Source organism: Asterias amurensis, chromosome 2, assembly GCF_032118995.1.
Source record: "Asterias amurensis chromosome 2, ASM3211899v1".
NCBI classification, from domain to species: domain Eukaryota; kingdom Metazoa; phylum Echinodermata; class Asteroidea; order Forcipulatida; family Asteriidae; genus Asterias; species Asterias amurensis.
The window spans coordinates 23463019-23476896 of record NC_092649.1 but is presented as its reverse complement, the minus strand read 5'-3'; the positions used below and the strand labels follow the sequence as shown (position 1 = coordinate 23476896).

The window sequence follows — 13878 nt, the reverse complement described above, 5'->3', positions numbered from 1 at the left end:
GCGCTTTAAGAGATAATGTCATCAGACCAAAAGTTTGTAAAGCAAATTTGAAATGGTTTAACCTTGAAGTTTTTTTTGGCGGCTACAGCTACAGCTATTTCAATACATGATGATGCGGCAATCCAGTCGTCAATTTCGGATACAGCCTGAAACTGGAAAAAAAGTTTCACCTCACTCCTGTTTTTTTTTCCATTAAACTTTTGTCAATTGAACTAGACATTGTTTGGTAAAATAGTTCCATGCCCGATCGTTCTGTTTTTGTATCCCTAGTTTTGACTTGAATCCTTTTCATGTAGATTTGAACATTGAGGAAGTAGAATGTGATTTGGCAACTAAAAAACCCCATGATGGCCCGACTCAGTCTGTTGAAATCCAGATTGATGTTCCTGGATCTTCAAATGTCAAAAGGTGAGTTTTGGCTTCATACATTTATAATGATCATTGAAAAAAAAGAAGCTCTTATTGTATAACTTTGTTTGTATTTTGTGTTATCATAATTCTTTGCTTGCAAAAGAAAAGGAAATGTTAATGCTGGCCTTCATAACACATGAGAGTGTCATGGCCGAGTGGTTAATAACATTGAATTCAAGTTCTGGTGCTGATTCACCGGAGTGTGGGTTCGAATCCTGGTCGTGACACTTGTCTCCTTGAGCAAGATACTTTACTACAATTGCTTCTTTTCACCCAGGGGTAAATAAATGGGTACCTGCGAGGGTAGAGGTTGATATTGTGTATGAAAAAGCCACAAGCGCCTTACAGGCAGCTCAGGCTTGTATACTCCCAAGGGAACTGAGCAACATTACAGGGATGTTGTTGGCCCGATGACCAGGGCACTACCAAATTTTCCTGCGGATAAGATGCTCGGCGGACAAGGTGCAGGACCCTAAAATGACCCCCCAAAAAATCAAACGTCAGCAGACAAGCTGCATTAACATTGGTAAATTTAATCAATTATGAATTACTGAAAAAATTCTTTTCACTATTTTTTTACAAATGATGTTATGACCGCAATGTATGCCACTGTTTCTTCAACGCGTCTGTCTCTATTCTTCACCATAATCCAGCTAACAGTTGCAGAGCCATAATGTACAACACAAACTCATTCGCCAAGATGACCTTAACGGTCCTAACTTGGGATGAGTTCGGGGCCGTTGCCATGGAAGTTAGGAGGCAATAAACCCTTCGTGTCTTTTGTGAAATCGTTCCTAGGACGCGTCCTAAATAAGGACAAGTTACTCTCCCTTACTCTTTTCGAAATCGACAGCTGGAGATCTAATTAAATAAAAGGTCAAATGTTCAATCTAACTAGAAATGTTGTGTTTATGAACTAACAAACACTAGGAGTTCAGTATTTTTATTGAAAGTTAATAGGCTTATTACCATGGTGATGTCATGCAGACATTTATAAGAACGCAAAACCCTTTCATATGATGGTATTTCTCTCTTCAGTCTGGTGGCGCAAAATGCGCTGTGGTGGTCATTACAAGTCTACACCAACCATCTCGATCTGCTGCTGATGCAGCTGCCACCTGTCCAGTCCAGTTCTTAACGTCCGTCATCCATGATGCTGCTAGGCGACCTCTTCTTCTCTTCCCCTTGACCAACCTCTGAATTATTTCTTCGTAAAAACCTCTGCGACGCATGACATGTTTGAAGAAATGCATTTTCTGCACTGTCATCTGTTTCCTCAGCATCAGCTCACTCCCCATTGTGTCCAATACCCAGCAGCTTTGTCCTCCTCTCCATCCATGACAATCAGAGAACTGGTCTGTAAGCCAAGTTCTTAAAGGCATCCACTCTTCGCTGGCTTTACCTCTGCTGTTCCATATGGAGACCATCTTCTGAGTTGCTGCTCGTGCTAACGCCAAGTGCCTCTTATAGTCTCCTTTGAGTTACTGCCAGTAGAAGTGATTGTGGATCCAAGATGGATGAGCTCACCCACCTTGTCTACTTTATGGCCATGGTGTATAAAGTTAGACCAGCCCTGTCTACCTGGATGGATGAACATTATCTTCGTTTTGGTGGTACTGATCTTAAGGCCCATTGGTGTGCTGAAGCATTCCACACGGCAGATCAATCAGATCTTCTATGGTCATGACCATTATGGTCGCATCATCGGCAAAGCGCAGGTTACCCCTTCTCACACTTGCCAACTGTGACTCCTCTGTCGAACTCATACAAGGCTTCCCTCATATTGCTTTTGCCAGCGGACAAGCGCCTGGAGTAGAGGAAGAAAAATAAGAAGTATCAATAAAACAAATTAAAATGAACAAAAATAAGGCGTGTTCCGGCCTGAATGCCAAAACACTCAAAAACTAACAAAAATAAGAGGTGTTCTGGGCTGTTAGCCCAAAGCGAACGCCCAATTAAATGAGATTTGGAATCATCCTCAATGTAGAATAAGTTTAGTTTTTACATTTCAAAAACTAAGTAAATGGGCAATTCCAAGCAAACAGGGACATGACACAAAAAATTACAATTTTTGTCACAGCTTTCTTTCCACTTTTTTCAATTTGTTTCAATTGTTTCGCGTTATGAACCAAATTTTGCCCAAAAAGAACTCAGCTTGGGCTCCATGTAGGCTTGGCTAAATTTAAACTGACTTGAAAAACTGTAAAGCGTCTGACAGTAATGCGACTGACCGTGTTTTTTTTCCAATGCTGATCCTTTATAAGTATCCTGTTGGATACTCATGTATAAGAGTTGTTTGATACATGTAGCAGAGTTTTTGAGTTTTTGTGTAATGCGACTGACCGCTTTTTACAAAGTTACATGTATGACATCCAGAGCACACAGCCCACAACATTTCTAATATCATCAATTCGAAGCCTTTGGTGTTTAGTACATATCAGAACTTCTAGCACCAAGATCAAGAAACTACACAAAAAAGTATAATGCGACTGACCATGGAACTGCCCAAATGGCTTTTAGATGTAGCAAAGGTTTAAGTCTTTGGCTACAAAGAATTATAAATGCAAACTGTTAGTGGTGACTTGGTCTAACCTGTTGTTTGAGGCCCGCCTTTCACTCATTCTGTATTGCTTTAAGATTATTCCTTTGCAAATAATAGAACTCAACTAATAATATCCCTTATCTAATAATATCCATTCTTATATAGGGTTCATGGCAAGTGTCAGTGGGCGAAACATGTGCAGTGGCAAGTTAATCGCTACAACAAAGCACTTCAACTGCAGAAACACAAGGTAAACATCTTTTACATCTGTTTTCCCCCGTTAATTATACCTCCGGTTTATAGAACAATGTTCTTATAAGTTGTCCGCGCCACCCAAGGTCTTGTTTTTATAAACTTTTGGAGCTTTTTGAGTTATCAGTTTCCTGTAAAAAACCATGGTGAAAAAGGAACCTTGAAGAAACTGAGAGTCCCAAGATAAAAGAACGTAAAATTCATGCTCAAAATAAGCAACTCTTCTGATGCAACAGTATATCATCGCTGATTATGAAAATTGCCACAATTTCTGTTATCCGGTTATATAAAATATTTACTTAATGAAATACCACTCGCCCCTACCTCATTCCAAGCGGCGCTACTCGAGCCACAGAGATATAGACAATATAGCAGGAAGAGCGCTGCAACATGGCAATAATCTGATATTCTTCAAACGCTTTACTTCTACTACATCGCTTGCTGTTGAATGTCGGGCGACCATGCATGAGTGCTGAAAAGATTGTCACCTCCATAGTTTTTTAGAGGCATTGGTCTTATCTTAGTCTGTCCCAAACCATAAAGCTAAAGCTAAAAACCGAGGTCTCTGATGAAAATTAGATGTTGATGAGGAAATAGTAATAGTTGGCGGGAATAGTAATTGGATAATAATTTCAAACAATTTGGAGTCATGTGAACAAATCCACAGGCATGAAACTCAGGTGGGAACCGGTGGGATTTTTACCACTAGACCACCGAGATTGCCCGGGAGCTAGAGATAGTGTGTATCTTATATTGTAGCAGCAGGTACCGCAACAATTTAATAGATGTTAATGCATCTTCATTTATGAAAAGAATTGTTGGACAAATCTTTTGCGAAGTCGATCTCACAACACACTTTTCCTGTTTTGTTCAGTCTGATGCAATTTTGTTATCTCATACACGCCCCCGAAATGATGCCAACCTTTTGAATGTTCAAATTGGTACCTTCTACCCAGCTTCAGAAGATAACAAACATTAGTTCAAAGTCTCTGACATTATTAATGTGATTTAGTTGTGTATAACAGTTTTACCCTTTCCAAATGATAATGATAAATTGTGTATGTTTTTTTTCCTCATCTTTTGAACATAAATATAATAGGCTCATCTTGTCTGTCTGTTAGCCAGTGCAGTACATAGCAATGAGGTATGCAACAATGTAGAGCTGCAAGCATTGGCACTTTCTCAAGTTCCCATAAACCAAGTGTTTGGAAAACTGTCATTGTTTAATCTTAACTGGGTAACACAGTTCATTGCATGGTACGTATTTTTATCACTCTTAAAATTGTTTTGTTATTTAATAAACACCTCTAAAAGTTTATGCATTCTGAAGATTGGTTGAAGACTGGTCTCGAGTTGTGTATTTAAAGGATTGGGGTACTTTTTGTAACACAAAACACAATGTCCACAGATTTACATTAAAGGATTTAGGTATTTTTTGTCACACAAAACACAATGTCCACAGATTAACATTGAACTTACACCGTTTGAAGATAATGATAGTCGAAAGCGTGGCTTAAAATATTAGTTGATGAGGTGCTGTGGTTTTTGAGAAATGAGGTTTCCTAAAGTGTGTCATTTTAAAATTGTAGACGAGGCGATTTACATAAGGAAATAAAAGGGTAGTGACGAGTTCTTAAACAGGCGAGTTCTTAAAGTTCTTAAACCGGCATGGCCATGGCCATGTGATAAAGGACTGAGCCGAATTCTTGAACTTTTGGGAGAAAAATACAGATTCATAGGTTGATCTGCCCCTGTAAACGTATTCAGTAGAAGATCTGTTCCGGCAAAATAAACACCATACACAAGTAGAAGGGGTGTAATTCTGACACGTTGCATTGGTTTAAGTATGATTTCACTGTCATGAGGAATATCATAGCTGTGTTTTGTAGAAAATTCATTTGATAAGTTGTCATAAGGAATATAGACGATGTTAACCTAATTGTGAACTTCATAAATTTTGGCAGCAAGTGAGGAGAAAAATGTACGCAGGTTTACGTGCAGCTCCGCCATCTGAAAAATAAATGACGCTCTCGCGGCACTTTCAAATTGATTTGCTAAATAACATTTGGGATGGTCTATTTTTTATCACAGTGCCTGAAAAAAACTCATCTCCGTGTTACAAAATGTTTAGTGTGAACACAACTTGCGCTGCTCCATGTTGGTAGTGAACCGGGTTAAATTATTCTCCAGGTTAGATATTGTAGGGTCAGTTTTGATCCGTGTAGAAAACATTAACACAAGTCACAACTTACACGGATCACAAGGTGAGTAGTGTGAAAACAACTGGAAGATAACATAATGGTTTATGACCTTTGCAGACAGCTATCGGGTGTTAGCGCTTTGTGTGAATGTAAGGCATTTTTTAGTTAAGTTCAGTTCTATGAGGATCTGCCGCTGCGAATATTTAGCAGCGAAGTTAGCTTTTCGTGTGAACATCCTCAAAGTTGTACAAAGAGTCATTGTGCAATCTGTTATTCAAGTTAGGAATAAATACATTACGTTATTGGTTATAACAAAAATCAAGCTTTCACTTTCCTTTGGCTTGATGGTCCAGTATACAATTGTTGCACACCTTGACGGCGTTTTGTACACCCGAGGGGGGAAATGGCACCCAAGACAAAGCCAATGGTGCCATTTTCCCTCGAGGGTGTACAAATCCCATGGACCACAGTCACAACATGCAACAATTGTTTTGTTATGCCTTTGTAACATTATAATTCCTCTTCTCAAAGTTCTGTTGTCATCTTCAAACATTATTACGACGGACTAGTCATTGTTTAATAAGCAGACAAAAAAGAAACAATTCCCTCGTACACGTGATTGTTTTGTACACAGCGCTGTTTCGTACACATCGCTGGGAACGATCATGGTGATGTACACCAGTGTACATTACTTTTCATGTTACCCAGCCCGTCGAGCCATGTAACATGCGTATTTGTTGCACGGCATGTGATTGGTTCTCGACCAATCAAACTTCACAATTTGTACAGAGGTATAACAAGATTCTTTGACACATTACAGGAGACTGGATCATTTACTTTCTAAACAATAGAAATACTGATGGTTTGTTGTTAAGCCCTAGAGTTTTATAAACATAATTTAGCACATTGGGTCGTATGAATAAAAACTAGTATTTTCTTTTACTTGAAGATATCAAAAGGAAGTAAAAGCTTTTACTGGAACGTGTTTACTAAAGTGCTCATAAAAGTCTTGACTTTTTATAAAAAGTAAATTCCTTTCTGTTAAGCACTTACTTACATCCATATGAATAAAAAGGAGAAAATACTACTTAATGCTAGTAATAAGTTCTGGTAATTTTTCGAGGTAGTTCCAGAGCTACCTTGAACACAGAAGTAAAAGGCTTGTCCAAAGAAATGACAGTGTTTCAGAAGCTTAACAAAATCGTTTGATTCTGGGGGTCCAGATGAGTCGTCTTCATCAAATTATTGTCAGAATAAAAATCTCATGGCTGACTTGAGCCATTCAGCCATGGCATACAGCTTGATATCAGAAGTACATGTATTTACTCCAAAGCATTAAGTAAATACTTTGCAGTAAGAGAATAAGTTTATTCATACATAATCTAAAAGATGCTTGTACTGAATGCTTCTTCTTGGAAGTTTATGCTTTTACTTTTTGCTAGTACTTGTCAGTTATTACTATTTTTTTTCATACGACCCATTTCTCGATGATGTTCTAACAAACGTAATGAAATAAGTGTACAGGAAGGTCGAAAGAAATAATGAAGTGATTCTACATATGTACAAACACATACACTGTATACATGTACAATTTTATCACAAGATTGGGTAAGATTTTCAAATTTGCTGGAAGGTAATGATTGGTTATGCCTCACATTGTATTTGATCACTGCATTCTTTATGATCATGAAACTCCTCTTCTGTTATAGGTTTAAGAAGTCATACAAAGTAGACTCAAAGAACTCTAGTGACACAAATGGCACTTTGAGTGACACTCTTTCCCATAGTATAGTGAACCTGACTGCTCCTCATCAAAGGAACATAGTATTGGTAAGTCTTATTCTTAAGAGTCATTTTAAGGCAGTGGACACTATTGGTAATTACTCAAAATAATTATCAGCATAAAACCTCAGTTGCTAAAGAGTAATGGGGAGAGGTTGGTAGTATAAAACATTGTGAGAAACGGCTCCCTCTGAAGTGATGTAGTTTTCGAGAAAGAAGTAATTTTCCACGAATTTGATTTCAATACCTCAAGTTTTGAATTTGAGGACTCGAAATCAAGCATCTGAAAGCACAAAACTACGTGTGACAGGGGTGTTTTTTTCTTTCATATTTATCTCGGAACTCCGACGACCAATCAAGCTCAAATTTTCACAGGTTTGTTATTTTGTCCATATGTTGAGATACACCAAGTGAGAAGACTGGTCTTTGACAATTACCAACAGTGTCAATTGTCTTCAACACGTTTAATTTTTGTCAGGGTACAGGAGTACCACATACATGTATTCTACACCCCCGGAAAACAACTGGTCGTTGCAGATACTCTATCCCGTGCACCAGACTGTAGTGATGACAAAGGGAAAGGCCTGCAAGTGCAACATCTTGATGATGTTGTGCAAGCATTCGTTGATATGATCATAGAGACAATGCCCGTGTCTTAAAACAGATTTAATCAGATACATGATGCTACTCAAGCTGACGACCAACTGAGTAATGGAGGGGGTGGTAGGATTTAATTATTTATTATTATTATTTGTTAACATATCGTATCACAGCATGCAAAAGAAAGATCATATTTTCATTTTTGCCGGTAACTTCTCCAGCTGGGCTATGTCCCGTAGCCTTAGATCTCGAGGGTCTTTCTTGGGATCCTCACTGTTCTCAACAGCGCTGCCTTTTGCAACAGATCTGTTCTCACTTTTGTCCCTATTTCGTCCAGATGCTTCTCCAGTGCTTTCAGTATGGTGCCGAGCGCCCCAACCCCGACAGGAACTTCTTTAACTTTCACCTGCCAAATCTTACGAAGTTCCCTTGCCAGGTCTTGGTACTTTTGGATCTTGTCTACCTTTTGAAGCAGCCCTTGTGTCACTGGGCACAACTATGTCATTGAGATGACACATCTTCTTTCCCTTATCTAAGATTACAACATTCAGATGTCAATTGTCTTTAAAATTATCAGCCTGGAAGTCCCAGAGGATCTTGACCTGGTAGGTCTCTGCAACTTTCTTTAGAACATGGTTGTACTGTTTTGCAGTCACTTGGACATCCCATTTCGACACAGATCTCAGTGAATCAACTTGTCATGTCTTCCTTTGTCAAAGCCGTCTTACTACATTCGCTTACACATCTTTCAAACACTTGTTTATCAGATTTTTGTCAGTGTGTCCTTTAAAGAGACTGGACACTATTGGTAATTGTCAAAGACCAGTCTTCTCACTTGCAGTATCTCAACATTTGCATAAAAAATAACAAACCTGTGAAAATTTGAGCTCAATTGGTCGTCGAAGTTGCAAGATAATAATGAAAGAAAAAACACCCTTGTCACACGAAGTTATGTGCTTCAGATGGTTGATTTCGGGACCTCAAATTCTAAAATCTGAGGTCTCGAAATCAAGTTCGTGGAAAATTACTTCTTTCTCGAAAACTCCTTTTTTTTCAGAGGGAGCCGTTTCTCACACTAGTCACCAAATAAGGTTTTATGCTAATAATTATTTTGAGTAATTACCAATAGTGTCCACTGCCTTGAAATATTTTGCTTGCATTCACATCTTCTGTCATGAACTGTTACAGATATCAGTGACAAAGAGAAGTTTGGATAATTGACAGCAAAATTAATCATCAAGAACTTAATTGATACTGTGATGCCAATACCAACCGTCTGACAGTAGCAAATTTGTTTGTACATTTTTCCAATCAGACTTTTATCCCTCATTATGTTTTCCCACAGATTTGTTTGATTACCTTGAGAGCACTTGGTCTTGAGACTCGTCTTGTTCTTTCACTTCAACCAGAACCCATCAAGCACAAAATCCTGTCTAAGGTAAATTCAGGCTAGACAAGTACATGTACTCCATATTAAATATTTACACATGTGACAACATTTCTTTTTTTTATTCTTTTTTTGTTTAGAAATTTACTATTGTTTTCAATTTGAGCATTTGGTGGTGTCTCCCGATACTTGAAATAAAAGTGTATACAATTATCTTCTTATATGTTAATATAGAAGAATCCGAAAAGGTTTTAAAATACTTACAGCCTTGACTAATGAAGCAGAGTATTTAAGCAAGCACATGTAGGGTGAAAACACACTCGTTATCACATGTACATGGAAAGTGGCACATGGAATAGTGGCCAACAAATTGATAACCACTTTGGTGGTCATGTCAGGAATGTTGGTTTGTTACAGCAAAGTTGCCTAGTTTCTATCCCCTAACCAATATTCTGCCTTTTCACTGGTTTAGAGCATGTCACATGATATATGTATGTCTTAGTTTTACTAGACGACGGCCGTGTGATAGTGCATTGGTTTGCCGTGTGATAGTGCATCGGTTTGCCGTGTGCTAGTCCGAAGACTATCACACGGCGTGCAGTACCCAGACGTCCGTTGCGTGTACAAGGATGATAAATTAATAGTCTGTTACCATTTTGGATTACATGACACTACATGCAGCACAGTAGAAGTTTTCGCAATCTGTATTCGCGTCGTCCGTGGATTGTAGCATTCAGGTCTGTAACTTAATAGTACAGTATTTATAGACATGTTTGGGATGTTTATTAAACAAATATTGACTGCGTTTACTCGTGCAATGGTTAAAAATTATAACTCCCTCGGTGATCAATCAATCAATCAATCAAACAGAATTTGTATAGTCGGGAAAAATGAATGCTCCGTGGATCACCTCGGGGGTCATAGTTTTAACCATAGCACTCGAAGCAGTCAATATTTGTATACTTAATCCTTCAAAACGTATAGACTTGTCAAGGACCACCAATCTTGATGTCCTTTTTTTATCTGGCAAGCTGCCAAGGATCCTTATTTTTTTCAGCTATACCAGTGGACGTTGTTCTTGGAAGTTCACTCAATAACTAGTCAAAGATGGTGTTCTTGACCACCTTCAACTCGATTTGTTTTTTGTTTTAAATAAATCCTGATGATGACTGAAGCAAGCTAGTCCAAACGTCAAGTAGTTCACTCGGGTTGTAGTTAAAAAGCAGGAAAGTTCTTTTTAGAACTAAGAAGTCTCCTGAACAATCCATTAAAACCTACTCTGTGGATTAGAGTAAAGAAAGACAGTTCTCTTAGAGCAAACGCTACCAGGCATGTAGATACACACACATGGTGTTACCGCAAACCAAATATGTATTGATACCTCACCATGCATTGCCTCAAATCCTAAACGAATGTATTAATAGTGCGAAAGACTACTCTTTTTGCCTTTGTTTTTGTGTTATGTCAATGGAAAACTTATTTACTAGTAATTTTGTCTCTTTTTAATTTGGTACAAAAGTGATGGAATTATTCCCTTTATTTGAAAGGTTTCAAGTCGCCAAGTGTCAAACAAAAGACAGTCATGTAAGTCTAAGACTTCTGGCTCTGATGTTACGCATGAGGAAGTTGCTGCCAGAGTAAACATGGTGAAGAAGAAGCAAGTCAAAAACAAAGGAAAATGCAAGGTCTTGCGAAAACAAAGCCGCAAATCTGCAGCAAAAATGGACTCGGATAGTGATTTCGAAGGAGATGCTATATCCTCAAGCTTTAAAAGAAAGACATTCAAAAGAAAGATACTATCATCAGAATCAGAATCAGAACATGAAACAGACAGCACCCCCATCAATTCTGAAAGGATCAAGAAGAATGGTACGTTAATAATAATAATAATAATAATAATGATAATATCATCCTAATAATGTCATCTTAATAATAATGTCATCTTGTAGACATAGCTGCCGGGAGATTTAAGGGTAGCTTCGAAGGAAATGGACAAGATCCTAAAGTACCAAGACCTTGCAAGGGAACTTCATAAGATTTGGCAGGTGAAAGTGAAAGTAGTTCCGTAGTGGTTGGAGCACTCGGCACCATTCCGAAAGCACTGGGGAAACATCTGGGCAAAATAGGGACAAATGTGAGAATAGATCTATTGCAGAAGGCGGCGCTGTTGGGAACAGCGAGGATCCTATGAAAGACCCTTGAGATCTAAGGCTACAGGACGTAGCCTTACTGCTCAAGGAGTTACTCGCACAAATGAAAATGTGGTCTTTCTTTTGCATGCTGTGATAAGATGAAATAATAATAACAATAACTAGCTATAATTGCATTTGTGCACAAATGCATAGCTGTTTCGTTACTAACATTTTCAAATTTTCCATCTGAATTTGAAATTCTTTTTGTATACAAAGCAGTTATGACCAATCCAGCCTTGACAGGTGACAACGTCATCATGACATCTTTGGATTAGAATCATCATTGCACCAATACCTATCATCACTGAAAGTTTCATTGCAATTGCTTTTTGCAAACTATGCAAAAAGCCGCTTCAAAGAACCGTGCATCATCTCAATGGCTTTTTTACTGAAACAGACAAATAAAAAATAAAAAAATATAAACAATAAACTAGTCATAGTTGCATTTGTGTAAAATTCGTTTTTGAAGAGTTTTCAACCTGTCGCTAGAGGGCGCTATTGGGCGCTATTTGAACTGCCCACACTTGCCAGACACTAACATTGATAAAAGCAACTTAATAACTTTTGCCACTTTTGAATTAGAGGGCCACTTCCAGTTTTGACCGGATGTAGAGGTCATGTGAGGTGACGCACACAAAACAAAATGAAGATATTTAGACCTAATTTATCCCTACCCAATCCCGCAAATAGAAACCTACGGTCCCTTGTGGCTGATTTGGTATAGATTTTGAAACATTGAAAATAAAACACTTTTAAATTGCTGTCACGTGACCGGTGATGACATCATCATGACATGATTGCAATATGCAGACCATTACGACAATACCTTGCATACCTGAAAATTTCATTGCAATCGCCCAATGGCAACATTGCAAATTAGTGCTTTGAAAATTTCAGTCCTGAAAAATACAAATAAATACAAAAACTATGATTGCATTTGTGCACAAATGCAGAACTGTTTCATTAATAACATTTTCAAATTTCCCAACTGAATGTGAAGTTCTCTCTACATCAAAGCAGCTATGACCAATCCAGTCTATTTTAAAAAAAAAGAGTTGAATAATACCATGTTCAGAGTAATTTATGACTTAAAGGTACAAAAATGGAAAAAAATAAGAAAAAATCATGTTTCTACGTCATCATGACGTCACTTCACAACTTACAAGAACTTGCCAGTATCTAACATTCTACTAAGTTTCAACTTTATCACATCATTGCTTCGGGAGATATACGATTTTAAAAAGTGCACCTTTAACGTCATGTGACGTGACCTCTGGTGACGTCATCATTCTGAAACCTCACACATATACAAAAAAACTTCACCGCACTCATTTTGATGAGTTTTCAACCTGCCGCTAGAGGGCGCTGTTGCACTTTGTGACTTCATTGATATTGTGTTTGAACTGCCCACCCTTGCTAGACACTTACATCCTTGAAAAGCAATCAATAACTTGAACCACTTTATACAGGCCACTTTTGTTGTTGGCCCGTTTCGATCAGAAGTAGAGGTCATGTGAGGTCATGACACAAAATAATTATAAAATGAAGACCTACTAAATCCTGCAAACAGAAACCCACAGTCTCTTGTGGCTGATTTGATATGGATTTTCAAACATTTAACATAAAGCATGTCACATGACAGGCGATCAAATTTTCACAGTTTAGTTGTTTTAGGCATAGTGTTACGATAGACCAAGTGAGAAGACTGGCCTTAGACAATTACCAATAGTGTTCAGTGTCTTTAAGATGACAAATAAAAATATGCTAGCTTGAACAGAGTGCTAAAGGAATTTGAATGCCTCAAAACGAAATTGAATAACCGAAATATGAAATTGAATAGCCGAAATATGAAATTGTAACACAGTAAAAACTGGAGAGGCAAAACAGCTTTAATTCAAACATACGGAAATTAAATTGGCTGCTCATTTGCTGAAATTGACAAAGAAAACCTATACTTACTATGACATACATTTCTCAATCATTTATTTTGTTATTATAGTACAAACAAAAAGTTTGTGTAACAAAAACATGTCTTCTTTTTCCCCCTTTTCTCATGTACAGAAATTGATATCTGGATTGAAGTTTTCAACTCAGAGGAACAAAAATGGATTTGCTTGGATTGTATCGGAGGTCATATTAACCAACCCGAATTATGTGAAGAGAATGCAACTAAGCCAATGACATATGTCATTGCACTAGACAACGGTAAGACTCAGATTATTCCAGGAAACACAGAAAAAGTCATGTAGCTTCCAGGTGTACATGTACATGTAATAACAAATCCAGTTATATAAGAATTGGACAAATAATGAGCAAACCACTAAGAAATTAGCTAACAAATACAGAGCAGATTTGAGTTGCAGCTTGTCAGGTGTGCACTCTCAGGTCAGTTATTTTCATCAGATATTAAATGTCATCTTTTTATCTATTTGTCTAGTGCTAGGAATGCTATACTTCTCAAAGCCTTTTTAAAATCTATAAATCCAAAAGGGGCAAATGGCGATGGTTAAC

The 13878-nt window shown here is 37.8% G+C and overlaps 2 protein-coding genes across 3 annotated transcripts in view; one reads left to right on the top strand and one right to left on the bottom strand.

The window, feature by feature from the left end:
* Positions 1 to 13878, bottom strand: part of LOC139954245 (U6 snRNA-associated Sm-like protein LSm3) — a 514674-nt gene that overhangs the window by 69583 nt on the left and 431213 nt on the right. The window lies entirely within an intron of this gene.
* Positions 1 to 13878, top strand: part of LOC139954235 (DNA repair protein complementing XP-C cells homolog) — a 37851-nt gene that overhangs the window by 6478 nt on the left and 17495 nt on the right. For both annotated transcript variants that reach the window (XR_011788076.1, XM_071953954.1), the window contains exons 3-9: positions 297 to 408; positions 3119 to 3203; positions 4305 to 4462; positions 7116 to 7236; positions 9134 to 9226; positions 10723 to 11044; positions 13429 to 13572. Coding sequence is in view for 1 of the 2 variants with exons in the window: in XM_071953954.1 (XP_071810055.1) it covers positions 297 to 408; positions 3119 to 3203; positions 4305 to 4462; positions 7116 to 7236; positions 9134 to 9226; positions 10723 to 11044; positions 13429 to 13572 (1035 nt within the window). In the remaining variant the exon portion in view is untranslated. The remainder of the gene's footprint in view (positions 1 to 296; positions 409 to 3118; positions 3204 to 4304; positions 4463 to 7115; positions 7237 to 9133; positions 9227 to 10722; positions 11045 to 13428; positions 13573 to 13878) is intronic.